Consider the following 17,170-nt stretch of genomic DNA (forward strand, 5'->3'; position numbering starts at 1 on the left):
TAATCACTGGCAGGCAGAACATGCATAAATATGTAGTAAGTTTCAAGATAACTTCAGCCACTTCCGAGATATGGAGGAACAAGTTAGTTCAGCGTTTTCCCTTGATCTTTGACCTTTGAGGCAAACAAAAACGAAAAAAAAGAAAAAAGAAGAGAAAGTTTCCAGAGAATCTCTATTAGGTTATACATGCATACACAAAGTGTTAAAAAAAATCCTGCTGGCATTGCATAAATATGAGGGAAATAGTACAATTTTGAAGTGTTGCCCTTGACCTTTGACCCCATGAACCCTAAATTCTCTAGATAATCACTACCAGTCAGTACGTGTATACAAGTATACACTATGTTCCATGAAGATACAGGACGTGTACCTTGAACAATTTCCAAGGTATGGAGAAAAAAGTAAAGTTTTAATATTTTTACTTGACCTTTTGACCTCTGACCTTTGATCTCATGACCCCAAACTTTCACCAGAGAATTTCAATTGGGTAATACATGTATGCACTAAGTTTCAAGAAAATATCTTAAAGCATTGCATAGATATGGTGGAAATAGTGAAATTTTACGTATTTGAACTTGACCTTTTGACCTTTGACCTTGAGCACATAATGCACCCAAAAGATGATAGGCACAACTTCACCCCCTAATACACATACATGCCAAGTTTCATTAGGATACCTCAAAAGGTTTTTCAGTTACGCTGTCCACAAAATTCATTACGGACGGACGGAAGGACGGACGGACAACCCGAAAACATAATGCCTCCGGTACCAAATACAAACATTAAACAGGCTTTTAAACAACGTATGAAAAGAAACAAAACGAGATATCGTCGTGCATGTTGCAATCCAGTAGCAGCGAAACAATTTAAAACTGTCACAGAGTAAGAATATTGATGCATTCTAGTCACCGTTATATGCGGGTAAAGACCACCGTTTCCAATCGGAAAACCCGTATCGATGTCCACAGTATGGTAGGTGTAGCTCTGGTAAGCCTCCATCGATGGGTCAATAGGTACGTCTGCCACAATGTCGTCATCACCAGCATCAGGGCCGAAAGCAAAAAATATGATTTCTGAGAGGAAAATGGCAGGAATATAAAATCAAGTTAGGAAATAGAATTGCACGGTCACTGTATTATGTTAATTACAGATTATATAATTAGTTTATGTATACTACATATATTTGTAATATATATATATATATATATATATATATATATATATACATATATATATATATATATATGTGTGTGTGTGTGTGCTGTGCTAAGTTTTACGTTGTGGGCTCTGTCTGCGAAAACAGTTCATGCTTTCGAAGTGTTTAGAAACACATTCTTTCCGCACTTGCTAGCCCTTGCATCCCCAGGTCGAAAAACCAGTTGGCAACTGGTACTGGTACCAGTTGATTCCCAGTTAAGGCAACTGGTTTCAATATGGAAATTGGAATGAGTGACTAGAAATCAACTGGTATCAACTGGTATTCATTCAACTGGTATCAACTGGTATTCGTCCAACTGGAATCAACTGGTACCAGTTGTCAACTGGTACCAGTTGTCAACTGGTATCAACTGGTACCAGTTGTCAACTGGTATCAACTGGAATCAACTGGGATCCAGTTGACAAAATTAATTCGGTGTTGAATTATTTGGTGTATGGGTGTTTGGTGTATGTCAGGACATTGTTAATATCTAACCTAACATAATCCTACAGCTAGTCTTAAAGCCTATACCTACCACTACATTTAGGCTTAGCATACATCCTAGACCTAGTTAGTACCAGGGACATTTCATTCATATATATAGGGCTATATTGCTGTAATGATTTAAGACATGGTTACCAAGTAGATTAAAGTTTTATTATAAAAATATGAAAATACCTCATCAGAGATACAAGTTGAAATTGTGAATATCACGGCAATAACATTAGATAAATTTCTAATGCATTTCAGACATTTCTATGTTTATTCAAATCATAAAAAAGATAAATCTAACAATATTTTCTCATTTTCACGAAGATAATTTGAATAGCTTATGAATATTCACGAGCAAAAGAACCAGTAAAAACCAATAGAAACCAACTGGTATCAACTGGTATTAGAATTTCAATGATTTAGTGGGTGTTAATATGGAATGAAGTTATAAGCAAGTCCAGTCTGTTACATGGGTATCAAATTGTGTAAACTAATTTGCACACACACCGAAACACACACACGTGCGCACACACGCACACACACACACACAATCACACACACAAACTGGTCAAAATACAGTCTGTCAGTTGAAGTGTCAACTGATCTTAATTGGTTCCAGTTTCATTTAGTTGAAGTCATTAAGAGTCCAAGTTCAATCACATCAAATGTTTTGTTTAATTGTGTTTTCTTTACTCTTTAATGTAATGTTTTAACTAAGTTTTGTTAACCTTTTAATTCAGTTTCAATTGGTGAACTAATTGAAAACTGGTATACAATGAGATATGAACTGGTATATAAACTGGTACCAGTAGACTTGTATTGGTTTCAACTGGTAAGCAGTGCAACTTCAACTGGTATAAAACTGGTACCATTAAGACTTCAACTGGTACCAGTAGACTTGTGCTGGTTTCAACTGGTAAGCAGTGCAACTTCAACTGGTATATAAACTGGTACCAGTAAGACTTCAGCTGGCACCAGTAGACTTGTACTGGTTTCAACTGGTAAGCAGTGCAACTTCAACTGGTATAAACTGGTACCAGTAGACTTGTACTGGTTTCAACTGGTAAGCAGTGCAACTTCAATTGGCATAAACTGGTACCAGTAAGATTTCAACTGGTACCAGTAGACTTGTACTGGTTTCAACTGGTAAGCAGTGCAACTTCAATTGGCATAAACTGGTACCAGTAAGATTTCAACTGGTACCAGTAGACTTGTACTGGTTTCAACTGGTAAGCAGTGCAACTTCAACTGGTATAAACTGGTACCAGTAAGACTTCAACTGGTACCAGTAGACTTGTACTGGTTTCAACTGGTAAGCAGTGCAACTTCAACTGGTATAAACTGGTACCAGTAAGACTTCAACTGGTACCAGTAGACTTGTACTGGTTTCAACTGGTAAGCAGTGCAACTTCAACTGGTATAAACTGGTACCAGTAAGACTTCAACTGGTACCAGTAAACTTGTACTGGTTTCAACTGGTAAGCAGTGCAACTTCAACTGTTATAAACTGGTACCAGTAAGACTACAACTGGTACCAGTAGACTTGTACTGGTTTCAACTTGTAAGCAGTGCAACTTCAACTGGTATAAACTGGTACCAGTATGATTAAACTGGTATCAACTGGTACCAGTACATCTTCAACTGGTATCAACTGGTTTCAGTTAGAATTGCTTATTTTGTTACTGGAAATTTGGAGTTACCTTCTGATTTCAACTGGTACCAGTTGAAACCAGTTAAGACCAGTTAAAACCAGTAAAGACCAGTTAAAAATGCTTACTGGTTTCTACTGGTTTCAACTGGTTTTTCGACCTGGGTCTCCAATCTTAAGTGTGCACTGATGCCATTGCATTCGAAATGTCAAATTAAAGGTGCACTCAAAATGTGTCGCAGAAATGAATTAGATGAATGACGTCATAACGTGTCCATCGACATAACTATCATATCTTTTGAAAATACCGCAAGAATGGTACTTGGAGTGAAACAAATCATACATGCTATTAAAGTTTAGAAGTCATGCGTGTGACGGATGACATAAGCTGCAGAATAGGAATGGGAAATGGGAAGGCATTGCGGAAAAGGAAGGGCGTGCATCATATACCATAAGACTGATAAGTATATGCATGTTCTTGACACTTCATTTCGCCAGGGAAAGAAGATGTCGGAGATTCGCTCGAAGTACAGTATGTAATACCAAAATATCACTAAAACAAAAATGTTTCGTTGATGAATAAACACGACCGATTTACTTCGTGAAACGAATGCCTGTTACCAGATTGCCTATATATTTCATTCGTGAACCTCCTTCTATTTTGAACAGAAAAACAAAGACAGCAACATCAGTAATGATTGATGAATCTTACCTATGCAATCTTGTCCGTCTCCAGAAAACCCATCATTGCATGTACACTGGAAAGAACCCGGCTGATTAATGCACATTGCATCTGGGTCACAGTTATCGAGGTTTTCAGTGCATTCATCAATATCTGCAAAACGATGTATATGAAAGTACTCAGAAAACATCTGCTATAATATACACTACAAGTATTATGTAGCTTGAGATTATACATGTACACAGGTATAATAAAAACACTAGTAGCGTGCCGTAATGGCGTGTTTCCTTGGCATAATATTTCAGTACACATGAACAAAAGCACACCAATAGACGCATATGCCCTTATACACTTTTGGTGTATTATCGTTATGCACCAGCGATAGTAATTTCCACCCGATTCGTCTGCTGAAGTTCACCCAAATTACAAATTGATTCGTAAGTCTCAATAAAGAAAGAGAAATATGAGACATGATTGTATCTATTATTTTTTTTTTCTTGTACAACACAAAGATGCCAACTAGAAAAGCCATTTAACTTTTTATTGGCCGATCAAATTTGTCGTGCTCATGGCAGAATGTTGTTAACCGTATGCGCGATCCCACAGCCTAGCCGCCAGCGACAATCTGCCATGCGCGGGGAAGCGCGTTAATGACAATCTGCCATGCGCGCGACGAATTGGTGGAGCGAACAGGTTTTGGAAACTTGCAACATTACGGACTGTCAGAGGTTAGACATATCGTTGGCCTCATGCCAAAAGGACCTTAAAGAACTTCCCCTGTTATGCCAAGAAGGCACTAATAGTGTTCAGAGTCTATAGCGTTAAGAGCCTTTTGGCATAGTGGAAGTGGTTTAAAGCCCTTTTGGCATAAGACCAACGAAATATACTTTCCGAACCTGTGCAGTTACGTCCATCTTCTCCTAGACTATATCCGGCCTGGCAGCTGCACTGGAAAGAGCCTCTTGTGTTCGTACATATCCCGGTGTCGGTGTCGCAAGATGTTGAGTCTTCCTCACACTCGTCGATATCTGATTCAGATATTAAGATGATATATCTTACCACTACTGCTCCAAAATCCGGGAAATGAGACTAAAATCTACACTGCAAGTCATCTGTTTCTTATTTATGTGTAGGGGGAAATTCACAAGAGCCATAACAATCTTTCAGAATTACAGGCAGATAGCCATTTCTTTCGGTCACGCTCAAAGTTTGATATTCAGGAAAGCGTGCCATGACTGAAAGCTTCGTCAGGGAAATATCATTATAGAAATGACAGAGCTGAGAAAGAAGATGAGACTTGGAATCAGTTTATGATCATCTGTTACAACTACTCTTAATGAAAATTACTCTTCTTCGTTTATGAATTACACAAAAGAAGGCGAAGGTTAAAAAAGAATGGGAAGACGGAGGAGAATAATAAGACATGATATCAACTTGTAATACATCTCGGTTTCTTGCTCACTTCCACGTTGAAAAAAATGAGATTTTCGTATTCTCTTTTACACGCTAAGGTGTTTCCATGTATGTGATCACAAAGGGTTTTCTTGGTCCGGAAAACGGTTTTATAAACTCATTATACAATTACCGTCAAACGTTTACCATTGTGACAGGGGAGACGGCATTAGAACTTTATGGATGCAGAAGCGGAAATCACCAAGCGAGAGGGCATAATTACTTTACCCCTGTTTGTGTATACTTGTTGAATTGAATAAGTTATATAGGTGCCACTCTTCAAAGCAGTGTGCGATTCTTATTGATTATTCGGTTTTGTGTACATAAGTGTTTACATATTTCAGTTTATTGTATGTATGTATGTACGTCTATGTGAATATAACTATCTATCTCCCTATAACTATCAGCTTTTATGTATGTATGTATGTATGTATCTATCTTCAAATGTATCTGTCTATGTATATGGGGTGTGGAGATAGATCCCTGCATGAATTGTGCGACTTGCTATTATCAACAATGACCGGTCTGCACTTCTGCCTATGCTGTGAGGGTATAAGATTTTCTTTTATTCAAATGGGCGAAATAGACGCTGAAATAGTGGGGGCAAATGAAACGAAATTGTGCTATACCCACTACAAAGAGTTACTAATAACTCTGACGGAATAAGTGGCATGAATTAACACAAAATCTCTTAACCAATCAGACACGAACACGCCATACCTAAACACTGTGGGAGTATATTGACTAGAGTGCCGTTGAAATCGTATGGATCCGCTGCCACAAGATCACCGTCCATACAGATGAACGACACTATTTGGAAACCGGACGGACAGGTGCAGACCCCTTCCTGATGGACACGCTGACCATTCGAAAATTGAGGCGTGGAGCAGTTGATGGCCGCGTCTGTCGTGTCTCTGGGGACGAACCCACAAATTCCTGTCGTTGCAAACGTTTATGAAAAGTCCACGAGACAGGAATAAATGTTCAGTCAAAACCACTCATGAGGAAAACAGTTAATCAATGAAGGCCTAATTTTCTTGTCAAACATCTACGTAAGCGTCAAATTATATTCTTGCGAATTAATGTTCAAAGTGCGTGCCAGATAGCTTATTCTTAAGATAAGACAGTCACGTAATACGTTGGCATAACCACTTATTCGAGAAAATCAAGTCAAACAATGAAAGCTGCAATTTTCTTCTCAAATAGCTATCCACGTGTCTAAACATATTTATGAATTAATGCTTAAAGTGCATGTTTAATCCATTCTTACAACAAGACAGTCATCTAATGTGTTTGAGAAGGCAAGGCAATACACTACTACGCTTAACTTTGACACATCATTTTTTTTTTCTCAAGATGGATAATGAGTTTATTGCTGTTCATTTCTGTCCCTCTCACAACATTCCGCTTCGTAATCTGTCCCTATGAAGACGTGGTGAGGGAGCTGTGCAGCAATACTACACTCACTAATGAGAAAATTGGCATTGAGGTATCGATGAAGTCTAGCGGGTATAGTAGACTAAGCATTCCAGCAAAATAGGTCAAGTCCAATAACGATACGAACAATTATTAAAAACGCCAATAAAGTATATCAAACTCGCATAAGATTCCAATTATTCGCTGAAGAGCATATCTTAATAGTGATATATATAAATTTACATATCATATTTATATTATATATATATACATATACACACTAAAAAATGAAGGTTCAAATTTGCACCCTACACTCTTAGAAAAAAAGGTTCTTATGAGCACCATTAAATGGTTCTCAGCACTGTCACAATAGCGACACCCTTTTAGGTGCTCGTGAGAACCTTTTCTAAATGGTGCTTGTCGGCACCTTTTGCAAAAGGTGCCCATTAGAACCTTTTTCCCGATGAAATGGTGCTCGTGAGTACCATTTAAAAGGTGCCCATGGGCACCTTTTTGACTAAAGATGGGCACCTTTTTGACTCTTTTCAAAAGGTGCTCATGGGAACCATTTCATTGAAAAAGGTTCTAATGGGCACCAATGTTAAAAGGTGCTGACAGGCTCCAAAAAAGGTGTCGCTATTGTGACAGTGCTGAGAACCATTTAATGGTGCTCAAAAGAACCTTTTTTTTTTTTTTCTTAGAATGTAGTATGTGAATTGATGTCTGTGTATTTTTGGTGTGTTTCACATGCAGTGCTGGTAAGGTGCTTCACTGGCACCATTCTTAAAGGTACATTACCTATCTGCATTGAAAAAATGTGCATCACAAACTCATTTGAAATGAAATGAATTCATCTGAATTTCATCTGATCAGTCAAACATACGTTCAAAACATGTATATTAGCAATACATCAGCATATCATACATTATCATTGACACTAGAAAAAAAAAAGAGCAAGGATAACACACCCATGCACACACACTTTTACAAGCATGAATACATGTACATGACATTCACCAATATTTTTTTCATGAAACATTACTCAATAACTGAACACGATAGAAATTTGCTCTTTCACAAATTCGCAGAAATGTATTTGTTTACCTTCACTTTTACAATCTAAAGTTGAGGTTTGTATTTGTCATGTTATAATCTGTCAAATATTCTTGACAAAATATTTTCATTTGTTCACTAATTTTTCCCACAATATTTGTCATTTGTGTACCGAGCAGTTCTTGAAACACCATCACACATCTCTGTACAGATGATATGAAACAGCAAGAGGTGCATCAGGCTTTTGAAATACATAACAAAATTTCTAATTCTCTGTGAAATAATTCCTGCATGGATGAGATACAGTAATTGTGTAAGTCTTAAGATAGGCAGAAGTCAAGTACATTACCTGCTTAAAGGGGATGGCTAGTAACTGCACGGTCAGTGGGAATCAGTGGGATTGCTGAGGGATGATTGTTCCAATCCTTGTGGGATTCATTTAAGAGTACATTATATATCTATTCTTGTGTGAAAACTATTTGCTTCAGAATGGTCTCAAATTCAAGTAATGTGCAGTTTAATGTTTCCATGTAAGCGTCCCTGGTCAGTGACGGGGCATTAACCTGCACATTACTTGAATATGAGACCGTTCTGAAGCAAATAATTTTCACACAACAGTAGATATATAATGTACTCTTAAATGAATCCCACAAGGATATAGGAACAATCATCCCTCAGCATTCCCACTGATTCCCACTGATCGGTTACTAGCCATCCCCTTTAAGTAGTATGAGGAACTTTTTCCACATATTTGCTAGTTTGTTCGGTGTTGTTTGTTTGTTTGTTTTTTTGTTTTTTTTAACGCATATTATTGTCCTAAAAGCAACTACAAAGGGCAGGAAAATAATTCCATTAAACAGGACCTTTGGTATTGTCACAGAAAACATATATTATATTGCTGGTATGATACTTGGGATAGGATAAGCTTTACACTTCTTCGCTTCACTTCACTTCACATTCATAACGTCGAGTACTTGAATTGACTTATCTTTGTTTGTATACGAGTGACCTTTTTTGTTGTTGTTGTTGTTCTGCAATTTGAAAGCACCATAGACACATCTATACAACTGCAAATACAAGAAGAGTATCAATTCAGGTTAATCATGACTTCTGACAATTTACAGCATGTCCTACGAAAACACACACAAAAGAAAAGAAAAGAAAAGAAAAGAACACATTGTTTTATAATGAGAAGGATAATAAGAATCCAAAGGGGAAAAGAGCTAGGATACCACACCCACACAGTTTCACAAGCATGAATGAACAAAATTCCTCAACCATGAACTAAAATATATAACATTGGGAATCGATAAAAATTTGAAGAGTTTGATAGCAAAAACCGATAAGTCCATTTTTTAAGATTTTGAGGTACGGTCTCTGTCATAAAGTACAAAATAATACCTTTTAAATTATATATTGGTTACTACATATAAAGGTACATTTTTGAAGTTATTGTCAAAAGAAGCAAAAATTTTCTTATTGTTTTCTTTATATTTCTTGACCTTTAATCGCAAATATCTCCATTTGGCAAATATGGACTTATCGGTTTTTTGCGAACAAACTCTTCATTTACACTTTTTTTTTTAAAGCAGAGCAACAAATTCATTAGAGTAAACTTATATACAATGCAGGCCTAAAGCTGAAGTTTGAATTTGCTGTCCTATAACCTGCCTATGACAATAATATGTTGTTAGCATTTGTCATTTTGTTCACCAAATTTGCCAACAGTCTTTTAAACACCACCACCAAGTACATGTACATTTTGTATTTCTGCAAAAGCAATACAAACTGGTGACAAGAGGTGCATCAGAGCTTTGAAATAAATTACATAATCTTCAATTCTCAACACAATATGTAATTCCTGCGTGGGTATAAATGCAATAAGTTTTACCAGTCTAGGTGCAAACTTTAAAAGTGTGCAGAAATCGACTACACAATGACTGGAGAAGTATAAAGAGCATTTTCCGTTTGTGCTTTTAAAGTTTAGAACTATGAATGACTCCACTTCTCAGATTGGCATCTGGTCTGATCTCATTATGTCTACCCCCCCCCCCCCCCATACAGTTGATTGAAAGCTGTTAAATGCAAATTATAGTGAAACATTATCACTGGTACATTGTAAGTTGCAAATACTGAATATTTGGTTGACGGCAGATTCTGAAAGAGCAGCTATAAAATACACTATAAGTCAATGCAAACGGACTTACCTACCCCATCTACATATTTCTCAAAGGTTTTCTCTGGCAGCATCAGTGTTTTTTCTTTAACTCAGCTCATTCTTGGCTAGCGTAGGTTTCTGGTCGATGCTGTCAACGGGCTATAGGGCTAAAATTGTCATTCTGATCGATGTATTCTTTTGGTCACCTAGCTCATTCTTGACTAGCCCATCGGTTCTGTTTGATGCTGTCAACGGGCTATCACAGGCTGTCATTCTGATCGATGTAACGTCTAAGCCACACAGCTCATTCTTGACTAGCCCAGGGTTCTGGCTGATGCTGCAAATGGGCTATCCCGGGCTCTTATTCTGATCGATGAATTCTTGTGGCCGCCCACCTCATTCTTGGCTAGTGTTAAGCCTACGGTTCTGGCCGATGTTGTCAACGGTCTGTCACGGGCTGTCTCTCTGATCAATGTAGAGTCTACCTTTTTCCCTAACCGCACCAGCGACCTGAACACGTACGTACTGCTTCATTGTCCCGGCCAGAGTTACTTGTTCCCTGGTTTCTGTGCTTGTTGGTGTGTCCACTTCCCTTATATGGGCAATTATATGAATTGAAAGATACAATAGACCTACACCGCGTTAATAAAACAATGTCATTGCTATATTAATTCGATAAACAGAACACGACATTACATGACGTGACTCGTTACTTAGAACAAGCCTGAAAACATACTGAAGAGATTTTGACCTAACAGTTAGGCCTACTGGGCTGTAGACAGACCTCTATTGGCTCTAACGTTAACACTGACAGTTATAACATATAGGGGCCTAAGTGCGAATATAGAACAAATTTCCTTATTGGTTAGACGGTATAGACCTTACCCCGGGGCGCTCCTTGTACACAGTTATCTTTGCGTTCGGCGTTTGGGCTATGTTTCGGAGTCAGTAGACTCTATTTTTAGTAGGCATAGAAATGTCTAAACGTTACATGCATACCTAGCTAAGTAACTTAGGCCGTCTTAGCCCTGCCCAGTCGCTGTAAAAACGTGACAGCCATGCTCCGGCCCCGCACGGCGTCTGTTCGGGCTAGCCCATGAGCCATTGCTACCGGTATGCCAAATTTCTAATTGGGAGAAGTGTCAGGCCTAACATGTTATTGTTAGATCTGGATCTACTGTACCTGGTAAACATTACACAAGATAGCAGCTTCGATCAAATTAGATCTAACATTAGGATCTAAAAGGTTAATCACTGACTGAAAACGAAAACTGAGTGATGAATCTAACAGTAGGGGCCTAACACGTAACATTCTAACTTGATTTTGTACCAACGAATGTCATCTAAAAATGAGATAAAACCACATTAAAACTAAAAAATCTTACCTCTTCTCCTAAATTGTGATGACTGCCATGGCGAAAATGGAATTGACAGTGACACGTTTCCAGTCCACTTTGTCAAAATTAATGTCTAAACGTTACCGGGTGCCGCTCGTTATGGGTGTGATGTGTTATGTGTGTTAGTGTCTACACTCTACACTATTAAAGTGGTTAGCTAGCCGTCTGCTGCATCATGCTGCGCTGCATGCATGGGTATTGCATTGGCACTCTGCCGCTGTGCGGTGGTAGGTTTGCATAGGCGCAGGCAGGCAGCACAGGACTACATATAGCCGCGGCGCGTGCCGCCGCGGTTACATAGTCCTACAATGCAGTACTAGTATGTGTACGTTTACGCGTACGCATATCTGATCGAGCGCTGAAATTGGATGGTGGCAGCTGTCAGTTGGCACGCAGCCAAGAGAAGTCATTAGTCTACGATAAAAACAATATGTACTTTTTATTATCACAGCAGTAGAAACACATACAATATTTTTGTACCAATACCACAGTTTTGGTGATTTTCACATCTGGCATTCGAATATACAGCAAGGGGAAAAATGAAAGTGGACCTAAAGATATTGTTTGACCTGCAGGAGTACCACAAATAACACTCGGGGACTGGATCGCATACTAGCAAATGGTGACGAACGGAACCATTTCGATTGGGAACCATTTATAGGTGCTCATCGGAACCATTTTGCGAGAACCATCTGATGAGAACCATTTTGGAGCCGACGAGAACCATTTGAGAACCTTTTTTTCTTAGAGTGTATTTGTCCCTATACCAGCACCCTGGGGTGCACATTTGTACCTTTTATTATGCAAGTAGAAAATTAAATCTCTTAATAATTATATTCGTACCTACAAAGATGCATACATATCCATTAGAGTGTAAGTTTGATCTTACGAGTAAAATCTTGGTACTCGTGGTCCAAATGTTTAATTGACAATGTATTAATGTTATGGTGTATGTTTGCACCCTTGATTAGCACAAAACTGAGGGTGCAACTGCGCACCCCTGCAGGTTCAAAATTCAGCATATTGCACCTTTAAGGGTGCAAATTGCTTATTGCGGTGAAAAGTTGCACGCACTGGGTGGTTGTATAGGGACAATTTGGGGGTAAAAATTTGATACCGCATTTCTTAGTATATATATATATATATATATATATATATATATATGTTCGTTATTGATCAGTGACTACCAGGAAAGGCTGGTTGACTATCAGGTAAAGTCTGATTGACTATCAGGAAAAGTCTGATTGACTACGGGAAAGACCGTTGACTATCAGGAAAGTCTGATACAGTATTCCATCACGGACAAGGCACAACTACTGGCTGGGATGTCTCTGTGGGGGCCGGAGGTGTGAGTTTGCGTCAGTGAAAGACAAGATGAGGTGGGTCTCTGAACCGTTTATCTTCGTGATAGTAAATCGGAGCATGACGTTGGCAATGTAAGTCCATTGAAAAGCTATCAGGGATACATGTTTGTCATGTTTTTTAAACTGATTTCATCCTTTCATCTTTGGCTCTTCGTGGAGGGAACCAGTCTATGGATGCGTCGTTGCTACGCCAAACGCGCACATACAAACTGCGCGGTTACCATGCACTGTGGCAACAACTACCACCAGTTTAGACGCATTCCATCACAAGCAGGTTAGTTTTGAATCCGTCCGACCAGGAGCAGACGTATACCCTTGTGTGTATGTTTTGCTTCAGAAACGGATTTTTAATCTAACATCACATCGCATCCTGGTCGCTGATGAAGAATGCGATGACTAACCTGTTTGGTGTCTTGTTTCAAAAACATGCGCTTTCCTCGCCAGGATGAAGCATTTTAATGCCATTTTAGGTTTTAATCTCATATATATATAACTAGACTAGACGCATTTCTTCACAAGCATGCTAGGTTTGAAATCCGTCCGACAAGGAGCAGACGTATACCTTTGTGTGTATGTCTGCTTCAGAAACGGATTTTAATCAAACATCACAACGCATCCTGGTCGCTGATGAAGAATGCGATGACTAACCTGTTTGGTGTCTTGTTTCTAAAACATGCGCTTTCCTCACCAGGATAAAGCGTTTTTGTGATAATTCTTTATGCCATTTTAGGTTTTTTATCACGTTGTATCATATTATATTTTTCGGCATGAAGTTTTTCTCATCATTTTTGTCTGTGATTTTGACAGTCCAACATGACGGGGGTTTCAGTTGAAAGGGACTTTCATGGAATGAGTGTGGGAAAAGAGCATGGGCATCACACACCTTCAGTTGCGTCAGGGGTAACTGTGCTTTGCATAGAAGTTGTTGGAAAGGAAGTAGTAAAAACTACTTCAACAGTGGTGTCTCCTGTTGTTGCCAGTGTAGCAGTAGACAAAGTGGTAGCTGTGGTTGTTATGGCAGAGATCTCCGTTGTTGTAAGAGAAGGTGTGGATACAGTAGTGCTTTCAGTTGTTCGAACAGTGGTTTCTATTGTTGATGAAGAAGCAGATGTGGACTCGGTAGAAGCTTAATAATGATAAAAATTAAATAATTGACAAAAATAAACCAAAACGAAAGATTTTTCTTCATTCAAAAAATAAAATGAATTGAATAGAAAATACTGAATATCAGTGTCTATTTGATACCTCCTTACTTTCTGTTGAAGCTGATTTGGAAGGTATTTTATCAAAATTGAGAATACTGAGATCAAAATGGAAGTACTTCTGGTGCTAGAAGTAATATTCATTTTCATTTCAATTTATTCCCCCTCCCACAGGAATATAAAAGAGACAAAATGTTATAGTTGTAAATTATATACCTGTCTGTTTCATTTGATTGTTCTTTTTTTAATACTACTCACCTTCAGTAGTTCCTACTTCTGATGTGACAACTGTTGTTTCCCGAGCAGTTGTTGACTCAGTAGTAACTTCAGTAGTCTGAAGAGTTGTGTCCACTGTTGTTACAGGAGCTGTTGTTGACTCAGTAGTACCTTCAGTAGTTTGAAAAATTGTGTCCACTGTTGTTACAGGAGCTGTTGTTGATTCAGTAGTAACGTCAGTAGTTTCAAGAGTTGTGTCCACTGTTGTTACAGGAGCTGTTGTTGACTCAGTAGTAACTTCAGTAGTTTGAAGAGTTGTGTCCACTATTGTTACAGCAGGTGTTTTCGATTCAGTAGCAACTCCAGTAGTTTGAATAGTTGTGTCCAGTGTTGTTACAGGAGCAGCTGTTGATTCAGTAGTTTGAAGGGTTGTGTCCACTGTTTTTACAGGAGCTGTTGTTGACTCAGTAGTTACCTCAGTAGTTTGAAGGGTTGTGTCCACTGTTGTTACAGGAGCTGTTGTTGACTCAGTAGTAACTTCAGTAGTTTGAAGAGTTGTGTCTACTCTTGTTACAGTAGCTGTTGTTGACTCAGTAGTGGCTTCCCTTGTTTGAAGCGTTGTAAGGACTTCTGTTGTCGGTTTTGTAGTCACATCAGTAGTTTTCTGGGTAGTATCAGCTTCTGTTGCTACTACGTAAAAATTTTTTGAGAACATGATTTTCTTAATAAGTATCCTAAATCCAGATGCTTGAAATGCTGGAACCTTGTAATTAAAAACTTAATTGACAAGCGTGTCGAAATCAAAGAATGAAATGAAATGATTGCTTTCCACAAAGACTACTTGTTATTTATTGCAACAGAATTTGTTGTTTACCAAAAATATTGTATTGATAGAATGTCAACCTTTTACCATTATTTTGATTGTTAATAATAACCACTCACCTTCTGAGGTTTTAGAATCCGTTGTGACTATTGTTGTTTCCGGAGAAATTGAGTCAGCAGTTGCTTGTGTGGTTTCAAGTGTCGTTTCTTCTTTTGTTACAGGAGCTGTTGTTGACTCAGTAGTAACTTCAGTAGTTGGAGGGGTTGTGTCCACTGTTGTTACAGGAGCTGTTGTGGACTCAGTAGTAACTTCAATAGTTTGACGAGTTGCGTCCGCTGATGTTACAGTAGCTGTTGTGGGTTTAGTAGTGGCTTGCGTTGTTTGAAGAGTTGTAAGGATATCTGTTGCAGATTTTGTAGTCACATCGGTCGTTTTCTCAGTGGTTCCAGTTTCTATTGTCACTAAATAGAAATGTTTTCAGGATGTCACTTTTAGAATTATCCATCATTTAACAAATATTATGATCAATACTTAAAAAAGATTCCGGGCATGATTACTTTCATAGCAGCAATACGTTTTTATCCAAAGTTGGAAAATTTCAGAATAAAATGCAATGAATGTCAAGGTCAGGAATACCCTTAAGAGAATTTTCGGATAACAAAAAACGTTATTGACAGAATGTCTACCTTTTTTCTTTAATTTGATTGTTTATAAACTTTTACAAACCTTCGGTAGTTTCAGAATCTGTTGTGACTACTGTTGTGTCCCCAGCTGTTGTTGAGTCAGACGTTGCTTGGGTGATTTCAAGTGTCGTTTCTTCTGTTATTACAGGAGCTGTTGCTGACTCAGTAGCAACTTCAGTAGTTTGAAGAGATGTGTCCACTGTTGTTACAGGAGCTGTTGTTGACTCAGTAGTAACTTCAGCAGTTGGAGGGGTTGTGTCCACTGTTGTTACATGAGCTTTTGTTGACTCAGTAGTAACTTCAGTAGTTTGAAGAGATGTGTCCACTGTAGTAACAGGAACTTTTGTGGACTCAGCAGTTGCTTCCATTGTTTGAAGAGTTGTTAGGATTTCTGTTGTCGATTTTGCAGTCACATCAGTCGTTTCCTCAGTAGTCTCATCTTCTGTGGTTGGTGAATGAACAGAATTTAACAATAGAGATACATGTACAATATGATGTTATTTTCAAAGGAATCGTTGTAACCAGGGAAGATAAATGTGTCACAGTGGGTGCTGTTCGTTATTCCGAAGGTTCGATATTCCGAAGGTTCGTTATTCCGAAGGTTTGTTAATCCGAAACACACAAATTCCCTATACCTAGAGTTTCGTTAATCCGAAATTAAAAAGGGTTTGTTAATCCTAACATTTGTGGCGTTATTCCGAAGATTCGTTATTCTAAAGATTTGTTAATCCGAAAATGAAATTCGGAAAAACGAACCTTCGGAATAACGAATCTTCGGACTGAAGAGCCTTCGGAATAACGAACCTTCGGAATAATGAGCTGTAACCGTCACAATAGTACGGGTGCGGGGGGGGGGGGCATTCAAATTTAGAGACGAATGAAAATTTGCACACTTGAAGTTGATATTATTATCGATCTAGCAGACACCACTGGCAAAATATGCCAGATATTAAAATCCCAAAATTAAACAAAAATGAGTAATCAGAGGCATTGTGTTTGGCTGAGACGTGTTATCTTTCAGCTTTTTTCATTCCTATGAGTGTTTTTTTTTTCCTAAGTATTGCCCTGTTCAAATAGACCAAAGTTGGAGGATGTGGGGCACGGTTATCCCTTCAAACATGACGAAGTTATATCTTTTTCTATAATTGAAAATCGATTTTCTCATGTACAGTTTAGGTTGAAAAAGTGGAACATTTTCGATGTAAGGAATATTTCATTTCCGTAATGTTCTTTGAAACAGTGTACCCCATTTTTGACTCCACTCAAGTACTGTAGCTTTTTTGTGGACCCGGAAAACCATTACTTATAATGCAGTAAAAATGTCAAACTTAAGTAGTTTGGTGCCATGAGAAGTAGCGCTTTAGTTTATGATTAGGAAAAACATAA

At 38.3% G+C, this 17,170-nt stretch overlaps 1 protein-coding gene across 1 annotated transcript in view; it reads right to left on the reverse strand.

The window, feature by feature from the left end:
* LOC140236545 (uncharacterized) overlaps nt 1-6,268 on the reverse strand; it is a 45,605-nt gene extending 39,337 nt beyond the window's left edge. The window contains exons 1-4 of the mRNA XM_072316470.1: nt 6,193-6,268; nt 4,917-5,048; nt 4,051-4,173; nt 910-1,073 (exon numbers count right to left, since the gene is read on the reverse strand). Of these exons, the coding sequence (XP_072172571.1) occupies nt 910-1,073; nt 4,051-4,173; nt 4,917-5,048; nt 6,193-6,268 (495 nt within the window). The remainder of the gene's footprint in view (nt 1-909; nt 1,074-4,050; nt 4,174-4,916; nt 5,049-6,192) is intronic.
* Between the last annotated feature and the right edge of the window lie 10,902 nt (nt 6,269-17,170).

The sequence above is a fragment of the Diadema setosum genome, chromosome 13, assembly GCF_964275005.1.
Source record: "Diadema setosum chromosome 13, eeDiaSeto1, whole genome shotgun sequence".
NCBI classification, from domain to species: Eukaryota; Metazoa; Echinodermata; class Echinoidea; order Diadematoida; family Diadematidae; genus Diadema; species Diadema setosum.